The sequence below is a fragment of the Scyliorhinus torazame genome, chromosome 12 (genome assembly GCF_047496885.1).
Source record: "Scyliorhinus torazame isolate Kashiwa2021f chromosome 12, sScyTor2.1, whole genome shotgun sequence".
In the NCBI taxonomy this organism is placed as follows: domain Eukaryota; kingdom Metazoa; phylum Chordata; class Chondrichthyes; order Carcharhiniformes; family Scyliorhinidae; genus Scyliorhinus; species Scyliorhinus torazame.
In genome coordinates this window covers 141,130,106-141,153,637 of record NC_092718.1, presented here as the reverse complement: position 1 = coordinate 141,153,637, position 23,532 = coordinate 141,130,106, and the positions used below count along the sequence as shown (strand labels likewise).

General features: G+C 49.3%; 1 protein-coding gene across 3 annotated transcripts in view; it reads right to left on the bottom strand.

The window, feature by feature from the left end:
• The window catches only part of LOC140386627 (collagen alpha-1(XXVI) chain-like), a 472,629-nt gene that overhangs the window by 193,307 nt on the left and 255,790 nt on the right, over positions 1 to 23,532 (bottom strand). For all 3 annotated transcript variants that reach the window (XM_072469109.1, XM_072469110.1, XM_072469111.1), the window contains one exon: positions 6,219 to 6,348. In XM_072469109.1, coding sequence (XP_072325210.1) covers positions 6,219 to 6,348 — 130 coding nt within the window. The remainder of the gene's footprint in view (positions 1 to 6,218; positions 6,349 to 23,532) is intronic.

Genomic DNA, 23,532 nt, shown 5'->3' with positions numbered 1-23,532 from the left:
ATCATATTATCCCTATCTAGATGATTATAAATCTTGTCTCTTATAATCCCCTCCAAGACTTTACCCACAACAGATGTGAGGCTCACCAGTCTACAGTTGCCGGGGTTGTCTCTACTCCCCTTCTTGAACAAAGGGACCACATTTGCTATCCTCCAGTCCTCTGGCACTATTCCTGTAGCCACATGATGACATAAAAATCAAAGCCAAAGGCCCAGCAATCTCTTCCCTGGCTTCCCAGAGAATCCTAGGATAAATCCCATCAGGCCCCGGGGACTTATCTATTTTCAGCCTGTCCAGAATTGCCAACACCTCTTCCCTACGTATCTCAATGCCATCTATTCTAATAGCCTGGGTCTCAGCATTCTCCTCCACAACATTATCTTTTTCCTGAGTGAATGCTGACGAAAAATATTCATTTAGTATCTCGCCTATCTCTTCAGACTCCACACACAACTTCCCATCCCTGTCCTTGACTGGCCCTACTCTTACCCTAGTCATTCGCTTATTACTGACATACCTATAGAAAGCTTTTGGGTTTTCCTTGATCCTGCCTGCCAAATACTTCTCATGTCCCCTCCTTCCTCGTCTTAGCTCTCTCTTTAGATCCTTCCTCGCTACCTTGTAACTATCAATCGCCCCAACTGAAACTTCACACCTCATCTTCACAGAGGCCTCCTTCTTCCTCTCAACAAGAGATTCCACTTCTTTGGTAAATCACGGTTCCCTCGCTCAACGCCTTCCACCCTGCCTGACTGGTACGTACTTATCAAGAACACGCAGTAGCTGTTCCTTGAACAAGCTCCACTTATCCAGTGTGCCCAACACTTGCAGCCTACTTCTCCAACCTATCCCCCCCCAAGTCATGTCTAATGGCATCATAATTGCCCTTCCCCCAGCTATAACTTTTGCCCTGCGGTGTATACTTATCCCTTTCCATCACTAACGTAAACGTCACCAAATTGTGGTCACTGTCCCCAAAGTGCTCTCCTACCTCCAAATCCAACACCTGGCCTGGTTCATTACCCAAAACCAAATCCAACATGGCCTCGCCTCTTGTTGGCCTGTCAACATATTGTGTCAGGAAACTCTCCTGCACACATTGTACAAAAAACGACCCATCTAATGTACTCGAACTATATCTTTTCCAGTCAATATTTGGAAAGTTAAAGTCTCCCATAATAACTACCCTGTTACTTTCGCTCTTATCCAGGATCATCTTCGCCATCCTTTCCTCTACAAAGCACTTGTCTTTGCAGGGGCAGGTCAGTAGATTTCGGCGGGAGTGGAGCTGGCTGGTTAGTCAATTTCAGCAGGAGCTGAGAATTTTTTTTTTTTAAATTAGTGTTTTAGGCGGGAACAGGAAGTCGACCCGCGGACGTCTGGGAAGACCCTCACCAATAAATTCTGGTGGAGAGGAAACCCGAGACACTACACGTGTAGTGTCTCCCACCCGCCCTCCTCCTCTAACCTAATAATAAAACCCATTGGTCTGAGGTAAGTACCATATTTTATTATATTATATTATTATTTTTTATAAAAAATTTAATTTAGTTGTTAGCCAGATCTTGGTAGAAAGTTAGAGGAATGGCAGGGAAGGGAGTGCAATGTTCCTCCTGCAGGATGTTTGAGGTGAGGGATGCAGTTAGTGTCCCTGCTGATTTTACCTGCAGGAAGTGCTGCCATCTCCAGCTCCTCCAAGACCGAGTTAGGGAACTGGAGCTGGAGTTGGAAGAACTTCGGATCATTCGGGAGGCAGAAGGGGTCATAGATAGCAGCTTCAGGGAATTAGTTACACCAAAGATTGGAGATAGGTGGGTAACTGTAAGAGGGACTGGGAAAAAGCAGTCAGTGCAGGGATCCCCTGCGGTCGTTCCCCTGAGAAACAAGTATACCGCTTTGGATACTTGTGGGGGGGGGGGAAAACTTACCAGGGGTAAGCCATGGGGTACGGGCCTCTGGCACGGAGTCTGTCCCTGTTGCTCAGAAGGGAAGGGGGGAGAGGAGCAGAGCATTAGTAATTGGGGACTCTATAGTCAGGGGCACAGATAGGAGATTTTGTGGGAGCGTGAGAGACTCACGTTTGGTACGTTGCCTCCCAGGTGCAAGGGTACGTGATGTCTCGGATCGTGTTTTCCGGGTCCTTAGGGGGAGGGGGAGCAGCCCCAAGTCGTGGTCCACATTGGCACTAACGACATAGGTAGGAAAGGGGACAAGGATGTCAGGCAGGCTTTCAGGGAGCTAGGATGGAAGCTCAGAACTAGAACAAACAGAGTTGTTATCTCTGGGTTGTTGCCCGTGCCACGTGATAATGAGATGAGGAATAGGGAGAGAGAGCATTTAAACATGTGGCTACAGGGATGGTGCAGGCGGGAGGGATTCAGATTTCTGGATAACTGGGGCTCTTTCTGGGGAAGGTGGGACCTCTACAGACAGGGTGGTCTACATCTGAACCTGAGGGGCACAAATATCCTGGGGGGGAGATTTGTTCGTGCTCTTTGGGGGGGTTTAAACTAATGCAGCAGGGGCATGGGAACCTGGATTGTAGTTTTAGGGTAAGGGAGAATGAGAGTATAGAGGTCAGGAGCACAGATTTGACGTTGCAGGAGGGGGCCAGTGTTCAGGTAGGTGGTTTGAAGTGTGTCTACTTCAATGCCAGGAGTATACGAAACAAGGTAGGGGAACTGGCAGCATGGGTTGGTACCTGGGACTTCGATGTTGTGGCCATTTCGGAGACATGGATAGAGCAGGGACAGGAATGGATGTTGCAGGTTCCGGGGTTTAGGTGTTTTAGTAAGCTCAGAGAAGGAGGCAAAAGAGGGGGAGGTGTGGTGCTGCTAGTCAAGAGCAGTATTACGGTGGCGGAGAGGATGCTAGATTGGGACTCTTCTTCCGAGGTAGTATGGGCTGAAGTTAGAAACAGGAAAGGAGAGGTCACCCTGTTGGGAGTTTTTTATAGGCCTCCCAATAGTTCTAGGGATGTAGAGGAAAGGATGGCGAAGATGATTCTGGATAAGAGCGAAAGTAACAGGGTAGTTATTATGGAAGACTTTAACTTTCCAAATATTGACTGGAAAAGATATAGTTCGAGTACAATAGATGGGTCGTTTTTTGTACAGTGTGTGCAGGAGTGTTTCCTGAAACAATATGTTGACAGGCCAACTAGAGGCGAGGCCACGTTGGATTTGGTTTTGGGTAATGAACCAGGCCAGGTGTTGGATTTGGAGGTAGGAGAGCACTTTGGGGACAGTGACCACAATTCGGTGACGTTTACGTTAATGATGGAAAGGGATAAGTATACACCGCAGGGCAAGAGTTATAGCTGGGGGAAGGGCAATTATGATGCCATTAGACGTGACTTGGGGGGGATAAGGTGGAGAAGTAGGCTGCAAGTGTTGGGCACACTGGATAAGTGGAGCTTGTTCAAGGATCAGCTACTGCGTGTTCTTGATAAGTATGTACCGGTCAGGCAGGGAGGAAGGCGTCGAGCGAGGGAACCGTGGTTTACCAAGGAAGTGGAATCTCTTGTTAAGAGGAAGAAGGAGGCCTATGTGAAGATGAGGTGTGAAGTTTCAGTTGGGGCGATGGATAGTTACAAGGTAGCGAGGAAGGATCTAAAGAGAGAGCTAAGACGAGCAAGGAGGGGACATGAGAAGTATTTGGCAGGAAGGGTCAAGGAAAACCCAAAAGCTTTCTATAGGTATGTCAGGAATAAGGGAATGACGAGGGAAAGAGTAGGACCAGTCAAGGACAGGGATGGGAAATTGTGTGTGGAGTCTGAAGAGATAGGCGAGATACTAAATGAATATTTTTCATCAGTATTCACTCAGGAAAAAGATAATGTTGTGGAGGAGAATGCTGAGCCCCAGGCTAATAGAATAGATGGCATTGAGGTACGTAGGGAAGAGGTGTTGGCAATTCTGGACAGGCTGAAAATAGATAAGTCCCCAGGACCTGATGGGATTTATCCTAGGATTCTCTGGGAGGCCAGGGAAGAGATTGCTGGACGTTTGGCTTTGATTTTTATGTCATCATTGGCTACAGGAATAGTGCCAGAGGACAGCAAATGTGGTCCCTTTGTTCAAAAAGGGGAGCAGAGACAACCCCGGCAACTATAGACTGGTGAGCCTCACGTCTGTAGTGGGCAAAGTCTTGGAGGGGATTATAAGAGACAAGATTTATAATCATCTAGATAAGAATAATATGATCAGGGATAGTCAACATGGCTTTGTGAAGGGTAGGTCATGCCTCACAAACCTTATTGAGTTCTTTGAGAAGGTGACTGAACAGGTAGATGAGGGCAGAGCAGTTGATGTGGTGTATATGGATTTCAGCAAAGCGTTTGATAAGGTTCCCCACGGTAGGCTATTGCAGAAAATACGGAGGCTGGGGATTGAGGGTGATTTAGAGATGTGGATCAGAAATTGGCTAGCTGAAAGAAGACAGAGGGTGGTGGTTGATGGGAAATGTTCAGAATGGAGTACAGTCACATGTGGAGTACCACAAGGATCTGTTCTGGGGCCGTTGCGGTTTGTCATTTTTATCAATGACCTAGAGGAAGGCGCAGAAGGGTGGGTGAGTAAATTTGCAGACGATACTAAAGTCGGTGGTGTTGTCGATAGTGTGGAAGGATGTAGCAGGTTACAGAGGGATATAGATAAGCTGCAGAGCTGGGCTGAGAGGTGGCAAATGGAGTTTAATGTAGAGAAGTGTGAGGTGATTCACTTTGGAAGGAATAACAGGAATGCGGAATATTTGGCTAATGGTAAAGTTCTTGAAAGTGTGGATGAGCAGAGGGATCTAGGTGTCCATGTACATAGATCCCTGAAAGTTGCCACCCAGGTTGATAGGGTTGTGAAGAAGGCCTAGGGAGTGTTGGCCTTTATTGGTAGAGGGATTGAGTTCCGGAGTCGGGAGGTCATGTTGCAGCTGTACAGAACTCTGGTACGGCCGCATTTGGAGTATTGCGTACAGTTCTGGTCACCGCATTATAGGAAGGACGTGGAGGCTTTGGAGCGGGTGCAGAGGAGATTTACCAGGATGTTGCCTGGTATGGAGGGAAAATCTTATGAGGAAAGGCTGATGGACTTGAGGTTGTTTTCGTTGGAGAGAAGAAGGTTAAGAGGAGACTTAATAGAGGCATACAAAATGATCTGGGGGTTGGATAGGGTGGACAGTGAGAGCCTTCTCCCGCGGATGGAAATGGCTGGCACGAGGGGACATAACTTTAAACTGAGGGGTGATAGATATAGGATAGAGGTCAGAGGTAGGTTCTTTACGCAAAGAGTAGTGAGGCCGTGGAATGCCCTACCTGCTACAGTAGTGAACTCGCCAACATTGAGGGCATTTAAAAGTTTATTGGATAAACATATGGATGATAAGGGCATAGTGTAGGTTAGATGGCTTTTGTTTCGGTGCAACATCGTGGGCCGAAGGGCCTGTACTGCGCTATGTTCTATGTTCTATGTTCTATCCCTAGAACTATTTGGAGGCCTATAGAAGACTCCCAACAGGGTGACCTCTCCTTTCCTGTTTCTAACCTCAGCCCATACTACCTCGGAAGATGAGTCCCCATCTAGCATCCTCTCCGCCACCGTAATACTGCTCTTGACTAGCAGCGCCACACCTCCCTTTTGCCTCCTTCTCTGAGCTTACTAAAACACCTAAACCCCAGAACCTGCAACATCCATTCCTGTCCCTGCTCTATCCATGTCTCCGAAATGGCCACAACATCGAGGTCCCAGGTACCAACCCATGCTGCCAGTTCCCCTACCTTATTTCGTATACTCCTGGCATTGAAGTAGAGACACTTCAAACCACCTACCTGAACACTGGCCCCCTCCTGCGACGTCAAATCTGCACTCTACAGCTGCACTCTGGTGTGATTTCAGAGTTTCCATCATCAATATGACCAGTCTCACTCCTTCTTTGTCTTCATCATTTCCCAATCCCTTGTAGCCAGGAATATTAAATTCATAATCCACCTCCCCTTCCAGTCAGGTTATTGCCACTAAATCAGTTACTGGAACTCACCGACCTTATTTACCACGTGTTAACCGCATTGTGTTCAAAATGGGCGCTAAAAGATCAATTTTACTCCCATAGAATCATGCCACACAGTATGTCTATGTAACCCACCATGCCTGTGTTGCTCTATTTCCCCCTCTCAACAAAGTAACAAATCTGATTTGCGATTACAGAGCAGTGAATTTGGTACTGACCTCTCACACCTGGTGGTCCTCTCAGAAGGTACATGTGGTTCTCTTGTGGCCCTGGCTGCACACCAGCCTCTGATGTCTCATTCCCTGTACCTGGCATTCCGGCAGCATCAGGAACATGCAGTTCAAAGATCTGGAAAGACAGCACTGCTGAAGTTAGTACTTGGCATCTAATAACTGTTTCTTCAAGGTTTGTTCCTTCTCAACAATAACCTCCTGTTTAAAGCAAAGGTGACTTTGAACCAATTGTTCCTTTATTTAAATAAACTGGAGCCAGCAGTTGTTGTTCAGCATTGAAACATGCTTAAAATATCTGAGACTATTTTCATTAACAATATTCCCCAACAATCATCGGACACTGAATATATTTTAAAGAATGATCTCTGCCTTGCTTCAGTGGTCGCACTCCACCTCACTCATTACCCACTTGAGGGACTTGGGTCCAAAGTCTATGCTGACACTTCTGTACAGTCCTGAGGATTGCTACACTGTCAGTGTGACTGTTTTCAAATGAAACATTCAGACCCAGTCTGCCCTTTTGAATGAATGTAAATTTAATGTAAAATCGTCCTATTAAGACCATAAGACATAGGAGCAGAATTAGGCCACTCGGCCCATCGAGTCTGCTCCGCTATTCAATCAAGGCTGATATTTTCTCATCCCCATTCTCCTGCCTTCTCCCCACAACTCCTGATCCCCTATTAATCAAGAACCTATCTATCTCTGTGTGAAAGACACTCAGTGATTTGGCCTCCACAGCCTTCTGCAGCAAAGAGTTCCACAGATTCACCACCCTCTGGCTAACAAAATTCTTCCTCATCTACCGTGTGCTACCGTGCTACCAGGGACAGCACGGTAGCACAAGTGATTAGCACTGTGACTTCACAACGTCAGGGTCCCAGGTTCGATTCCCTGCTGGGTCACTGCCTGTGCGGAGTCTGCAGGTTCTCCGCTTGTCTGCGTGGGTTTCCTCCGGGTACTCAGGTTTCCTCCCACAGTCCAAAGACGTGCAGGTTAGGTGGATTGGCCATGATAAATTGCCCTTAGTGACCAAAAAAGGTTAGGAGGGGTTATAGGGTTACGGGGATAGGGTGGAAGTGAGGTCTTAAGTGGGTCGGTGCATAAGCGATGGGCCAAATGGCCTCCTCCTGCACTGTATGTTCTATGTTCTGTGCTCTATCTCTGTTTTAAAGGATCGTCCCTTTAATCTGAAATTGTGTCCTCTGCTTCTAGTTTTTCCTACAAGTCGAAACATTCTCTCCACGTCCACTCTGCTTTTGAAATATGGAAGGATGTGTCATTTGAAACATGGAAGTCTGGCAATATCTGGTCTGAGAGAAACGGGAGAGGATACAGGGAAAGACCCCACAAAGGGTTAACAGCAGCTGCCAGGGAAGGATTGTAAAATGCAGATAGCCTTGGTCAAACAGGCTTAGCAAACAAGACTTTTGGATTTCGGCGGCGGCGGTGCGCAGGGGCCCTCTGGGAGGTGAGTAGCGACGTTAAAACCACTTACCTTTACAGGAGCAGCCCTTTGGATTTCGGCGGCAGCGGTGCGCAGGGGCCCTCTGGGAGGTGAGTACTTACTTTAACAAGCCTTACCTGGTCCCGTGTCTGTTCTTCTTTTCTGTTTTATTTGTTTTTAATATAAGGCGGGAGCCGGAAGTTCGACCCGCGGACCTCTAGGAAATCCCCCGCCCCCCCAACCAATAAATTCTGGTGGAGAGGAAACCCGAGACACTACACGTGTAATGTCTCCCACCCGCCCTCCTCCTCTAACCTAATAATAAGACCCATTGGTGTAAGGTAAGTGCCATATTATATTATTATTATATTATTAGCATTGTGCAGGTCAAGGTTCGGAGGTGGAGGAGCAGTCTCTGTCAGCGAGAGAACCTGAGAACATCTAAGACATTCAGAAGGTAAGAAGGTAAGTAAGTGATTTTTACTTATTTTTACTTTTATACCTTTTTTCAAATTGTGTGTGTCGGGGGGAAACTGAAGTGACATCACAGAAAAGCTGTGGCCAGAGTGGCTGGTTGGGATTCTACCCTAAATTTAAAAAAAATGTGAGTATTTGGTAACTAATTAAACATAATAACTTAATTATAATTTAGAGGGATACCTAAGCCAGACATCGGAGAGTATTATAGTTAGCTATCGCATTTCTATTAGAAATGTAGTGCTAGGAAACAGATAGTTGACAGTAACTTTGAAATTTTTACAAAAATATTTTTTTTTAAAAGACAAATTTTAATTTTAATTTTAATTAATTGACGCAATGTCAGTTAGAGGGGTGCTGTGCTCTGACTGTGAGATGTGGCAGGTCCGGGAGGCTTCCAGCGTCCCGGATGGCTTCATCTGCAGAAAGTGCACCCAACTGGAGCTCCTCACAGACCGCATGGTTCGGTTGGAGCAGCAATTGGATGCACTTAGGAGCATGCAGGTGGCGGAAAGCATCATAGATCGCAGTTATGTAAATGTGGTCACACCCAAGGTACAGGCAGAGAAATGGGTGACCACCAGAAAGGGCAGGCAGTCAGTGCAGGAATCCCCTGTGGTTGTCCCCCTCTCGAACAGGTATACCCCTTTGGATACTGTCGGGGGGGATAGCCTATCAGGGGAAAACAGCAGCAGCCAGAGCAGTGGCACCACGGCTGGCTCTGATGTTCAGAAGGGAGGGTCAAAGCGCAGAAGAGTAATAGTAATAGGGGACTCTATAGTCAGGGGCACAGATAGGCGCTTCTGTGGACGTGAAAGATACTCCAGGATGGTATGTTGCCTCCCTGGTGCCAGGGTCCAGGATGTCTCTGAACGGGTAGAGGGAATCCTGAAGGGGGAGGGCAAACAGGCAGAGGTCGTTGTACATATTGGTACTAACGACATAGGCAGGAAGGGGCATGAGGTCCTGCAGCAGGAGTTCAGGGAGCTAGGCAGAAAGTTAAAAGACAAGACCTCGAGGGTTGTAATCTCGGGATTACTCCCTGTGCCACGTGCCAGTGAGGCTAGAAATAGGAAGATAGAGCAGATAAACACGTGGCTAAACAGCTGGTGTAGGAGGGAGGGTTTCCATTATCTGGACCACTGGGAGCTCTTCCGGGGCAGGTGTGACCTGTATAAGAAGGACAGGTTGCATCTAAACCGGAGAGGCATAAATATCCTGGCCGCAAGGTTTGCTAGTGTCACACGGGATTGTTTAAACTAGTATGGCAGGGGGGTGGGCACGGGAGCAATAGGTCAGAAGGTGAGAGCATTGAGGGAGAACTAGGGAATAGGGACAGTGTGGCTCTGAGGCAGAGCAGACGGGGAGAAGCTGCTGAACACAGCGGGTCTGGTGGCCTGAAGTGCATATGTTTTAATGCAAGGAGCATTACGGGTAAGGCAGATGAACTTAGAGCTTGGATTAGTACTTGGAACTATGATGTTGTTGCCATTACAGAGACCTGGTTGAGGGAAGGGCAGGATTGGCAGCTAAACGTTCCAGGATTTAGATGTTTCAGGCGGGATAGAGGGGGATGTAAAAGGGGAGGCGGAGTTGCGCTACTTGTTTGGGAGAATATCACAGCTGTACTGCGAGAGGACACCTCAGAGGGCAGTGAGGCTATATGGGTAGAGATCAGGAATAAGAAGGGTGCAGTCACAATGTTGGGGGTATACTACAGGCCACCCAACAGCCAGCGGGAGATAGAGGAGCAGATAGGTAGACAGATTTTGGAAAAGAGTAAAAACAACAGGGTTGTGGTGATGGGAGACTTCAACTTCCCCAATATTGACTGGGACTCACTTAGTGCCAGGGGCTTAGACGGGGCGGAGTTTGTAAGGAGCATCCAGGAGGGCTTCTTAAAACAATATGTAGACAGTCCAACTAGGGAAGGGGCGGTACTGGACCTGGTATTGGGGAATGAGCCCGGCCAGGTGGTAGATGTTTCAGTAGGGGAGCATTTCGGTAACAGTGACCACAATTCAGTAAGTTTTAAAGTACTGGTGGACAAGGATAAGCGTGGTCCGAGGATGAATGTGCTAAATTGGGGGAAGGCTAATTATAACAATATTAGGCGGGAACTGAAGAACATAGTTTGGGGGTGGATGTTTGAGGGCAAATCAACATCTGACATGTGGGAGGCTTTCAAGTGGCAGTTGAAAGGAATACAGGACCGGCATGTTCCTGTGAGGAAGAAAGATAAATACGGCAATTTTCGGGAACCTTGGATGACGAGTGATATTGTAGGCCTCGTCAAAAAGAAAAAGGAGGCATTTGTCAGGGCTAAAAGGCTGGGAACAGACGAAGCCTGCGTCGAATATAAGGAAAGTAGGAAGGAACTTAAGCAAGGAGTCAGGAGGGCTAGAAGGGGTCACGGAAAGTCATTGGCAAATATGGTTAAGGAAAATCCCAAGGCTTTTTACACGTACATAAAAAGCAAGAGGGTAGCCAGGGAAAGGGTTGGCCCACTGAAGGATAGGCAAGGGAATCTATGTGTGGAGCCAGAGGAAATGGGCGAGGTACTAAATGAATACTTTGCATCAGTATTCACCAAAGAGAAGGAATTGGTAGATGTTGAGTCTGGAGAAGGGGGTGTAGATAGCCTGGGTCACATTGTGATCCAAAAAGACGAGGTGTTGGGTGTCTTAAAAAATATTAAGTTTGATAAGTGCTCAGGGCCTGATGGGATCTACCCCAGAATACTGAAGGAGGCTGGAGAGGAAATTGCTGAGGCCTTGACAGAAATCTTTGGATCCTCGCTGTCTTCAGGGGATGTCCCGGAGGACTGGAGAATAGCCAATGTTGTTCCTCTGTTTAAGAAGGGTAGCAAGGATAATCCCGGGAACTACAGGCCGGTGAGCCTTACTTCAGTGGTAGGGAAATTACTGGAGAGAATTCTTCGAGACAGGATCTACTCCCATTTGGAAGCAAATGGACGTATTAGTGAGAGGCAGCACGGTTTTGTGAAGGGGAGGTCGTGTCTCACTAACTTGATAGAGTTTTTCGAGGAGGTCACTAAGATGATTGATGCAGGTAGGGCAGTAGATGTTGTCTATATGGACTTCAGTAAGGCCTTTGACAAGGTCCCTCATGGTAGACTAGTACAAAAGGTGAAGTCACACGGGATCAGGGGTGAGCTGGCAAGGTGGATACAGAACTGGTTCGGCCATAAAAGGCAGAGAGTAGCAATGGAGGGATGCTTTTCTAATTGGAGGGCTGTGACCAGTGGTGTTCCACATGGATCAGTGCTGGGACCTTTGCTCTTTGTAGTATATATAAATGATTTGGAGGAAAATGTAACTGGTCTGATTAGTAAGTTTGCAGACGACACAAAGGTTGGTGGAATTGCGGATAGCGATGAGGACTGTCGGAGGATACAGCAGGATTTAGATTGTCTGGAGACTTGGGCGGAGAGATGGCAGATGGAGTTTAATCCGGACAAATGTGAGGTAATGCATTTTGGAAGGTCTAATGCAGGTAGGGAATATACAGTGAATGGTAGAACCCTCAAGAGTATTGAAAGTCAAAGAGATCTAGGAGTACAGGTCCACAGGTCATTGAAAGGGGCAACACAAGTGGAGAAGGTAGTCAAGAAGGCATACGGCATGCTTGCCTTCATTGGCCGGGGCATTGAGTATAAGAATTGGCAAGTCATGTTGCAGCTGTATAGAACCTTAGTTAGGCCACACTTGGAGTATAGTGTTCAATTCTGGTCGCCACACTACCAGAAGGATGTGGAGGCTTTAGAGAGGGTGCAGAAGAGATTTACCAGAATGTTGCCTGGTATGGAGGGCATTAGCTATGAGGAGCGATTGAATAAACTCGGTTTGTTCTCACTGGAACGAAGGAGGTTGAGGGGAGACCTGATAGAGGTATACAAAATTATGAGGGGCATAGACAGAGTGGATAGTCAGAGGCTTTTCCCCAGGGTAGAGGGGTCAATTAATAGGGGGCATAGGTTTAAGGTGAGAGGGGCAAGGTTTAGAGTAGATGTACGAGGCAAGTTTTTTACGCAGAGGGTAGTGGGTGCCTGGAACCCGCTACCGGAGGAGGTAGTGGAAGCAGGGACGATAGGGACATTTAAGGGGCATCTTGACAAATATATGAATAGGATGGGAATAGAAGGATACGGACCCAGGAAGTGTAGAAGATTGTAGTTTAGTCGGGCAGCATGGTCGGCACGGGCTTGGAGGGCCGAAGGGCCTGTTCCTGTGCTGTACATTTCTTTGTTCTTTGTTGTTCCAAGACAAACAGGATTTTGAATGAAGCCAAAAACAATGGCTCACACCTTCATTGAAAGTAACTATCTTAGTTAACAGCTGGGAAAGAAAGGATGAGAATTCTAGGTGTGAAAATTTGCTAATACCAGGTAAATTAAAGAAAATTGGAGACTATCAGTCTACGAGAAACATAATTCAAAGCCAAAATCAAAGTCAAAATTGAGCTGAGGACACAAATGGGACATAAAACTATAGAAATGACAGGAATTAAAAGTAACACCTCTTGAAGTCAAAGCATTTTGAACATCACAAAGGAAACAATGTAATCAGATCTATGAGATGAAGTCATGTCAAAATGAATCCTTAGTTGGACTAGAAGGTTTAGATCAAAGATACTTTTATAATCAAAGAAAATAAGAGTTACTTTACAATAACATCATAAAAACATAATTGTTAGAAAGAGAATATAAACCAAGGGACCAGGGCAGGAAGAACCAGAACGAGAACCAGAGCTCCGAGGGAGAGAGAGAGAAGCAGAGAAGGAACAAGAGAAACAGATAGAGTCAGATTACAGTCAGCTTGGTCATGGGAAAGAGACAGGGCAGAGCAGCCAAGCTAAAATAGCTAAGTACATCTAAGGAAGACTAGAATTTAAAAAGTAGGCAGAGTCAGCTCAGAGATAGCTCTCACAGCTCTGTACATGGGAAAGATAGGACACATCAACCAAGCTCATCAGCGAATACATCTAAAGAAGACCAGACTTTAAAGAAGATTGATTGTCAAGTTGGGCCTGGAGGTCCCTTCAACCAACCAGAAGAATCCAGAAGCAAGATCTTTTTACTTTTCTGTAAAGACAGTGATTGCATCTTTTAAAAAGAGGGGGAAAAAATATATAATAATAAAATAACTTAAAAGTTTTCACCTGAAACAGTGGTTATTAGTCTACTTTACTTACTTAGCAATGTGGGACCCAGGATCGATGCTACTAAGTGGTAAGTAGATGAAATCTTCGGTGAAGGTATGGGTTAGACTGGGGGATAACGCGAAAACATAGTTTGACCTGAATAGCACCCACTGAAGCTTGCATCGGAGTCGGGGAGTGAGAATCCCTGATCACCATTTAGAATGTCGGCCCTGGTGGCGGCAGACCCGAGCGCCATGTAGGGAGACTGCTGCACGTCGGATGGCTCCCACCTAGGAAGAAGAAGGTTGAAGCCTGGTCCCAGGTGAATGTAGAGGAGAAAGAAAGAAGATTTATGGAAGTTTGGTAAAAGTTTTTTTTTCTCAAAAAAGAAGAATGTCAGATTGATGAAGGGCAGGAGGGTGAAGGGGGAGAGAGGAGAAAGGAAATAGGATAAAAAACAATAAGCCGCTAAAAGATGCGAAAAGCAGCGTCAAAGAAAGGAGGTAACGCGGCTTCGCCGCCGAAGGAGAAGACGAGCAAAAGCAAAAGTGTTGACAGGATGGCGGAAGCTGAACTGCAAGGCGGGACCGCACTACTTATGGTGGAGAAGATGACCGAGGTGATGGTGGTGGAGCTGGAAAAACGTTTGGTGAGGCACATGGAGATCCTGAGGAAAGAGATGGTGGTCGTGGTGAGGTCATTGTTGGAGGAGGCAATCGGCCCGATCAGGGTGGAGGTGGCAAAGGCATTGGCCGAGGTGAGAGAGCAGGGCGAGAAGATGAAGGAGGTGGGGGAGGCCGTGACACGACACAGCGACCAGGTAACCTCGATGGGGGACGAGCTGCGGAGGGTGGTGGAGGTTAACAGAGGGCTCCGAGCAAAGCTGGAAGACTTGGAAAACCGCTCAAGGCGGCACAATTTGAGAATTGTGGGCTTGCCCAAAGGGACAGAGGGCCCAAGGCCAACGCAAAACTTTGCTAAGAAGTTGGCGGAGCTGATGGGGGAGGGTGAGAACCCCACCCTGTACGAGCTAGACCGAGCTCATCGGTCATTAAGGCCGAAGCCCAAAGTGAACGAGCCGCCAAGGGCTGTAATTGACTGCTTCCATAACAAAGAACAAAGAAATGTACAGCACAGGCACAGGTTCTTCGGCCCTCCAAGCCCGTGCCGACCATGCTGCCCGACTAAATTACAATCTTCTACACTTCCTGGGTCCGTATCCCTCTATTCCCATCCTATTCATGTATTTGTCAAGATGCCCCTTAAATGTCACTATCGTCCCTGCTTCCACCACCTCCTCCGGTAGCGAGTTCCAGGCACCCACTATCCTCTGCGTAAAAAACATGCCTCATACATCTACTCTAAACCTTGCCCCTCTCACCTTAAACCTATGCCCCCTAGTAATTGACCCCTCTACCCTGGGGAAAAGCCTCTGACTATCCACTCTGTCTATGCCCCTCATAATTTTGTAGACCTCTATCAGGTCGCCCCTCGACCTCCTTCGTTCCAGTGAGAACAAACCGAGTTTATTCAACCGCTCCTCATAGCTAATGCCCTCCATACCAGGCAACATTCTGGTAAATCTCTTCTGCACCCTCTCTAAAGCCTCCACATCCTTCTGGTAGTGTGGCGACTAGAATTGAACACTATACTCCAAGTGTGGCCTAACTAAGGTTCTATACAGCTGCAACATGACTTGCCAATTCTTATACTCAATACCCCGGCCAATGAAGGCAAGCATGCCGTATGCCTTCTTGACTACCTTCTCCACCTGTGTTGCCCCTTTCAATGACCTGTGGACCTGTACTCCTAGATCTCTTTGACTTTCAATACTCTTTTTAAAAATAATATTTTTATTAAGGTTTTTTAACAACACAATTTTTTCCCCTTACAAACAATAACCTCCCCCCCCCCCCCCCCTCCCCGCCCGTAACAAAATAACGCAAATTCTCCCTGAGCAAGATATATACAAGGCAGGATGGTATATTTACATAGCTTTATACACTGGCTCTTGGCCGCGCGTACCGTTTCCCCCCACCCTCCATGCTATCTCCCGCTCGTCCATCCCCTCAGACAGTCTCTCGTTCCCCCCTCCCCCACCCCCCACCCCCCCTCCCCAGGGTTGCTGCTGCTGCTGATCGACCTTCTTCTAACGCTCCGTGAGATCATCTAGGAACGGTTGCCACTGCCTGTAAAACCCCTGTGTAGACCCTCTCAAAGCAAACTTAATTCTCTCCAATTTTATGAACCCCGCCATGTCGTTAATCCAGGCCTCCAGGCTGGGGGCTTCGCCTCCTTCCACAATAGCAAGACCCTTCGCCGGGCTACTAGGGACGCAAAGGCCTGAATTCAGGCTTCTTTCGCCTCCTGCACTCCCGGCTCATCCACTACTCCAAATATTGCTAGCCCCCAGCTTGGCTTGACCCGGACTTTCACCACCTGAGATATTGCTTCCGCCACACCTCTCCAGAACCCCTCCAATGCCGGGCATGACCAAAACATATGGACATGGTTCGCCGGGCTCCCTGAACATCTTTCACATCTATCCTCTACCCCAAAGAACCTACTCAGCCTCGCCCTCGTCAAATGCGCTCTGTGAACCACCTTAAATTGTATCAGACTGAGCCTGGCACACGAGGAAGAGGTATTAACCCTACCCAGGGCGTCGGCCCATAGCCCTTCCTCAATCTCCTCCCCCAGCTCCTCCTCCCATTTACCTTTCAGTTCTTCTACTAGCGCTTCCCCCTCTTTCATCTTTTGGTATATTTCCGATACCTTGCCCTCCCCGACCCATACCCCCGAGATCACCCTATCTTGAACTTTTTGTGCCGGGAGCAACGGAAATTCCCTCACCTGTCGCCTCACAAAAGCCCTCACCTGATATATCTAAATGCATTTCCCGAGGGTAACTCAAATTTCTCCTCCAGTGCCCCTAGACTCGCAAATGTCCCGTCAATGAACAGGTCCCTCATTCTTCTTATGCCAGCCTTGGAACCCCCCGTCCATCTTCCCCGGGACAAACCGGTGGTTACCCCTGATCGGGGACCACACCGATGCTCCCATTGCACCCCTGTGTCTTCTCCACTGGCCCCAGATCTTTAATGTTGCCGCCACCACCAGGCTTGTGGTGTATTTTGTCGGCGAGAGCGGCAGCGGTGCCGTTACCAATGCCCCCAAGCTCGTTCCTTTGCAGGACGCCATCTCCATCCTGTTCCATGCCGCCCCCTCTCCCTCCATAACCCACTTACGGATCATCGCCACATTTGCTGCCCAGTAGTAACTCTCTAGGTTTGGCAAAGCCAACCCTCCTCGGGCCCTGCTGCGTTCCAAGAACCCTCTCCTAACCCTCGGGGTCTTATTTGCCCACACATACCCCATAATACTCCTATCTACTCTCTTGAAAAAGCCCTTGGTGATCACGATGGGGAGGCACTGAAACACGAACAAAAACCTCGGAAGGACCACCATTTTGACCGACTGCACCCTACCCGCCAACGAGAGCGGGAGCATGTCCCATCTTTTAAAATCCTCCTCCATTTGCTCCACCACCCTCGTCAAATTCAATTTATGTAGGGCCCCCCAACTTCTGGCTATCTGGATCCCCAGATACCGAAAACTCCTCTCCGCCCTCCTCAGCGGCAGGTCCCCTATCCCTCTTTCTTGGTCCCCTGCCTGTAATGCAAAACGCCCACTCTTCTCTACATTAAGCTTGTAGCCCGAAAACTCTCCAAACTCCTTCAGAGTCTGCATGACCTCCACCATCCCCTCCATTGGATCCGCCACGTATGGCAGCAGGTCATCCGCATATAGCGATACCCGATGCTCCTCTCCCCCGCGGACTATCCCCCTCCATTTCTGAGACTCCCTAAGTGATATGGCCAAGGGTTCGATCGCCAATGCAAACAACAGGGCGGACAGGGGGCACCCCTGTCTCGTCCCTCGGTACAGCCGAAAGTACTCTGACCTCCGCCGGTTGGTCGCTGCTCGCCACCAGGGCGCTGTAAAGGAGCTTAACCCATCTAATAAACCCTCCCCCGAACCCAAACCTGCGCAATACCTCCCAGAGGTACTCCCACTCTACTCGGTCAAAGGCTTTTTCCGCGTTCATAGCTGCCACTATCTCCGCCTCTCCCTCCTCCGATGTCATCGTCATCACGTTTAAGAGCCGCCGCACATTGGTATTTAACTGCCTGCCCTTTACGAATCCCGTTTGGTCCTCGTGAATCACCCCCGGGACACAGTCCTCAATCCTAGTGGCCAGTACCTTCGCCAATAGCTTAGCATCCACATTGAGGAGCGAAATCGGCCTGGACGATCCACATTGCAGTGGATCCTTGTCTCGCTTTAAGATCAGGGAGATTGTCGCCTCCGACATTGTCTGGGGCAGGGTTCCCTCCTCTCTTGCCTCGTTGAAGGTCCTCACTAGTAGCGGGGCCAGCAGGTCCACATATTTTCTGTAGAATTCCACCGGGAACCCGTCCGGCCCCGGGGCCTTCCCCGCCTGCATGCTCCCCAAACCCTTATTCAACTCCTCCAGCCCAATTGGTGCCCCCAAACCAACCGCCTCCTGCTCCTCCACCCTCGGGAACCCCAGCTGGTCCAGGAATCGCCTCATCCCCCCTTCCCCCCCTGGGGGCTGGGATCTGTACAGCTCTTCATAAAAGTCCTTAAATACCTTATTTATTTTCGTTGCACTTCGTACCGTGGCTCCCCTTCCATCTTTGATTCCCCCTATTTCCCTCGCTGCCGCCCTCTTACGGAGCTGGTGCGCCAGCATCCGACTCGCCTTTTCCCCGTACTCGTAAGTCGCCCCTTGCGCCTTCCTCCACTGTGCCTCCGCCTTGCCCGTGGTCAGCAGGTCAAACTCCGTCTGGAGTCGTCGCCTTTCCCCAAGTAATCTTTCCTCCAGGGCCTCTGCGTATCTCCTGTCCACCCGCAAAATCTCCCCCACTAACCTCTCCCTTTCCATTCCCTCTATCTTCTCCCTATGAGCCCTGATGGAGATCAGCTCTCCCCTGATCACCGCCTTCAACGCCTCCCATACCACCCCCACTCGCACCTCCCCGTTGTCGTTGGCCTCCAAGTACCTTTCAATACACCCCCTCACCTTCCCACACACCACCTCATCGGCCAGCAGTCCCACATCCAGCCGCCACAACGGGCGTTGGTCCCTCTCCTCTCCCAGCTCCAGTTCCACCCAGTGCGGGGCATGGTCCGAAACGGCTATGGCCGAATACTCCGTCCCCCCCACCCTCGGGATGAGCGCCCTGCCCAGAACAAAGAAATCTATCCGGGAGTAAGCCTTATGCACGTGGGAGAAAAAAGAAAATTCCCTGGCCTGCGGTCTTGCAAACCTCCATGGGTCCACTCCCCCCATCTGATCCATAAACCCCCTAAGTACCTTGGCCGCCGCCGGCCTCCTTCCCGTCCTTGATCTGGAGCGGTCCAGTGCTGGGTCCAGCACCGTATTGAAGTCCCCTCCCATTATTAGTCCTCCTATCTCCAGGTCCGGAATGCGCCCCAACATGTGCTTCATGAATCCAGCATAATCCCAGTTCGGGGCGTATACATTTACCAACACCACCCACGTCCCTTGCAACCTACCGCTCACCATCACATATCTCCCTCCATTATCCGCTATGATAGTCTTGGCCTCAAATGACACATGCTTTCCCACCAGAATTGCCAGCCCTCTATTTTTTGCGTGCAATCCCGAGTGAAATACCTGTCCTACCCATCCCTTTCTTAACCTGACCTGGTCCGCCAACTTCAGGTGTGTCTCTTGGAGCATTGCCACATCTGCCTTCAGTCCCTTCAAGTGCGCGAACACTCGAGCCCGCTTCACCGGCCCATTCAGGCCCCTCACGTTCCACGTTATCAGCCGGATTGGAGGGACTCTCACCACCCAATCCCGCCCCCCCCCCCCCCCCCCCTGCCCCCGCCCCCGACTATCCATCTCCTTTTCCGGGCCAGTCCCTTGTCCGCGTCTCCCTCACTCTCCAGTCCCCCAGCTGGGGGACCCCGTCCCAGTCACCTCTTCTGTGTCCCATTCTCTTTCGGCCAGTGCGGCAGCAACCCTTTCCCCCCCCCCTTCCCCACCTCCCTCCTCTCCCCCCCCCTCCCGCTAGATCCCCGTCTAGCTTTTTTGCTCCCCCCCATATCCCTCCCGTAAGTCAGCTGACACCTGCTGACCCCGGCTTCCCCCGCCATCCCTTTAACCCCCCCGTGTGGGACTCTCCCAATCAATGTACATTCCTTTGTCCCCTTCCCGCCCTTTTTATTTATTTTTTTTGCCGCGCGTAGGAAAAACCCCACGCTTCCCAAAGCCTGCCCCGCCCCCCATGGCGTTGTTCCTGTCATGGCCTTGTCCCTCTCCCCCAGCCCATATATCCTTTCCTGCGCGTGGTTGACCCCCTATGTACAACAAACATCATACTTCACCCCTCAAACACCCCCCTCCCACACAAACCCTCAATTAGAGTCCAATTGTTCAGCTAATATAAAGGTCCACGCCTCTTCGGGCGTTTCGAAGTAGTGGTGTTGGCCATTATGTGTAACCCACAGTCGCGCTGGCTGCAACATTCCAAATGTCACCCCTTTCCGGTGCAGCACCGCTTTGGCCCGGTTGAAACACGCTCTCCGCTTAGCGACCTCCGCGCTCCAGTCCGGGTAAATTCTGATCTCCGCATTGTCCCACTTGCTGCTCCTTTCCTTCTTGGCCCATTTCAGGACCCTCTCTCTGTCCGTAAACCGGTGAAATCTCACCACCATCGCCCGTGGCGGCTCTTTTGCATTGGGCTTCCTCGCTAGCACTCGGTGCGCCCCATCCAGCTCCAGCAATCTCGGGGGGGCCTCCACACCCATCAGCGTCCCGATCATTGTGCCCACATATGCCGCGGCATCGGCCCCCTCCATTCCTTCTGGGAGACCCAGGATCCTCAAGTTGTTTCTCCTTGATCTGTTCGCCAGGTCTTCGAGTCTTCCCGCGCACGTCCTGTGCAGTGCCTCGTGGCGCTCCACTCTCTCCGCCAGGCCCACGAGCTCGTCGTCGTTCTCACTCACTTTTTCCTGGATCTCCTGAATCTTCACCTCTTGGGCTTTCTGGGTTGCTCCAAGCTTTTCCACCATTGCCAGTATAGGCACCACCATCTCCTTACGCAGCTCCTCGAAGCAGCACTTGATGAACTCTTTCATCTCCTCTCTGTCTGTGGGCATTTTGTTTTTTTCTTCTTTCTTCTCCCGCTGCTCCAGGGCCGCTTTCCTTGCCGTTTCACTGCGGGTCCGGTCCATGCAAGGCTGTAGGGGGCTTCCTCCGTTCTACCCCACGGGTTGGTTTTTTTTTTTTTTTTACAGGTCCGTTGGGGCTCTGTTAGCGGGCCCAAAAGTCCGTTTCTGCGGGCGCTGCCGACTCGCGCGGCTTAGCTCCGCATCGCCGCGACCCGGAACGACTTTCAATACTCTTGAGGGTTCTACCATTCACTGTATATTCCCTACCTGCATTAGACCTTCCAAAATGCATTACCTCACATTTGTCCGGATTAAACTCCATCTGCCATCTCTCCGCCCAAGTCTCCAGACAATCTAAATCCTGCTGTATCCTCTGACAGTCCTCATCGCTATCCGCAATTCCACCAACCTTTGTGTCGTCTGCAAACTTACTAATCAGACCAGTTACATTTTCCTCCAAATCATTTATATATACTACAAAGAGCAAAGGTCCCAGCACTGATCCCTGTGGAACACCACTGGTCACAGCCCTCCAATTAGAAAAGCATCCTTCCATTGCTACTCTCTGCCTTCTATGACCTAGCCAGTTCTGTATCCACCTTGCCAGCTCACCCCTGATCCCGTGTGACTTCACCTTTTGTACTAGTCTACCATGAGGGACCTTGTCAAAGGCCTTACTGAAGTCCATATAGACAACATCCATGCCCTACCTGCATCAATCATCTTAGTGACCTCCTCGAAAAACTCTATCAAGTTAGTGAGACACGACCTCCCCTTCACAAAACCATGCTGCCTCTCACTAATATGTCCATTTGCTTCCAAATGGGAGTAGATCCTGTCTCGAAGAATTCTCTCCAGTAATTTCCCTACCACTGAAGTAAGGCTCACCGGCCTGTAGTTCCCTTGATTATCCTTGCTACCCTTCTTAAACAGAGGAACAACATTGGCTATTCTCCAGTCCTTCGGGACATCCCCTGAAGACAGTGAGGATCCAAAGATTTCTGTCAAGGCCTCAGCAATTTCCTCTCCAGCCTCCTTCAGTATTCTGGGGTAGATCCCATCAGGCCCTGGGGACTTATCTACCTTAATATTTTTTAAGACACCCAACACCTCGTCTTTTTGGATCTCAATGTGACCCAGGCTATCTACACACCCTTCTCCAGACTCAACATCTACCAATTTCTTCTCTTTGGTGAATACTGATGCAAAGTATTCATTTAGTACCTCGCCCATTTCCTCTTGCTCCACACATAGATTCCCTTGCCTATCCTTCAGTGGGCCAACCCTTTCCCTGGCTACCCTCTTGCTTTTTATGTACGTGTAAAAAGCCTTGGGATTTTCCTTAACCCTATTTGCCAATGACTTTTCGTAACCCCTTCTAGCCCTCCTGACTCCTTGCTTAAGTTCCTTCCTACTTTCCTTATATTCCAAACAGACTTCGTCTGTTCCCAGCCTTTTAGCCCTGACAAATGCCTCCTTTTTCTTTTTGACGAGGCCTACAATATCTCTCGTTATCCAAGGTTCCCGAAAATTGCCGTATTTATCCTTCTTCCTCACAGGAACATGCCGGTCCTGAATTCCTTTCAACTGACACTTGAAAGCCTCCCACATGTCAGATGTTGATTTGCCCTCAAACATCCGCACCCAATCTATGTTTTTCAGTTCCCGCCTAATATTGTTATAATTAGCCTTCCCCAATTTAGCACATTCATCCTAGGACCACTCTTATCCTTGTCCACCAGTACTTTAAAACTTACTGAATTGTGGTCACTGTTACCGAAATGCTCCCCTACTGAAACATCTACCACCTGGCCGGGCTCATTCCCCAATACCAGGTCCAGTACCTTCCCTAGTTGGACTGTCTACATATTGTTTTAAGAAGCCCTCCTGGATGCTCCTTACAAACTCCGCCCCGTCTAAGTGAGTCCCAGTCAATATTGGGGAAGTTGAAGTCTCCCATCACCACAAACCTGCTGTTTTTACTCTTTTCCAAAATCTGTCTACCTATCTGCTCCTCTATCTCCCGCTGGCTGTTGGGAGGCCTGTAGTAAACCCCCAACATTGTGACTGCACCCTTCTTATTCCTGATCTCTACCCATATAGCCTCACTGCCCTCTGAGGTGTCATCCCGCAGTACAGCTGTGATATTCTCCCGAACCAGTAGCGCAACTCCGCCTCCCCTTTTACATCCCCCTCTATCCCGCCTGAAACATCTAAATCCTGGAACGTTTAGCTGCCAATCCTGCCCTTCCCTCAACCAGGTCTCTGTAATGGCAACAACATCATAGTTCCAAGTACTAATCCAAGCTCTAAGTTCATCTGCCTTACCCGCAATACTTCTTGCATTAAAACATATGCACTTCAGGCCACCAGACCCGCTGTGTTCAGCAACTTCTCCCTGTCTGCTCTGCCTCAGAGCCCCACTGTCCCTATTCCCTAGTTCTCCCTCAATGCTCTCACCTTCTGACCTATTGCTCCCGTGCCCACCCCCCTGCCATACTAGTTTAAACCCTCCCGTGTGACACTAGCAAACCTCGCGGCCAGGATATTTATGCCTCTCCAGTTTAGATGCAACCCGTCCTTCTTATATAGGTCACACCTGCCCCGGAAGAGCTCCCAGTGGTCCAGATAACGGAAACCCTCCCTCCTACACCAGCTGTTTAGCCACGTGTTTAGCTGCTCTATCTTCCTATTTCTAGCCTCACTGGCACGTGGCACAGGGAGTAATCCCGAGATTACAACCCTAGAGGTCCTGTCTTTTAACTTTCCGCCTAGCTCCCTGAACTCCTGCTGCAGGACCTCATGCCCCTTCCTGCCTATGTCGTTAGTACCAATATGTATAATGACCTTTGCCTGTTTGCCCTCCCCCTTCAGGATGCCCTCTACCCGTTCAGAGCCATCCTGGACCCTGGCACCAGGGAGGCAACATACCATCCTGGAGTCTCTTTCACGTCCACAGAAGCGCCTATCTGTGCCCGACTATAG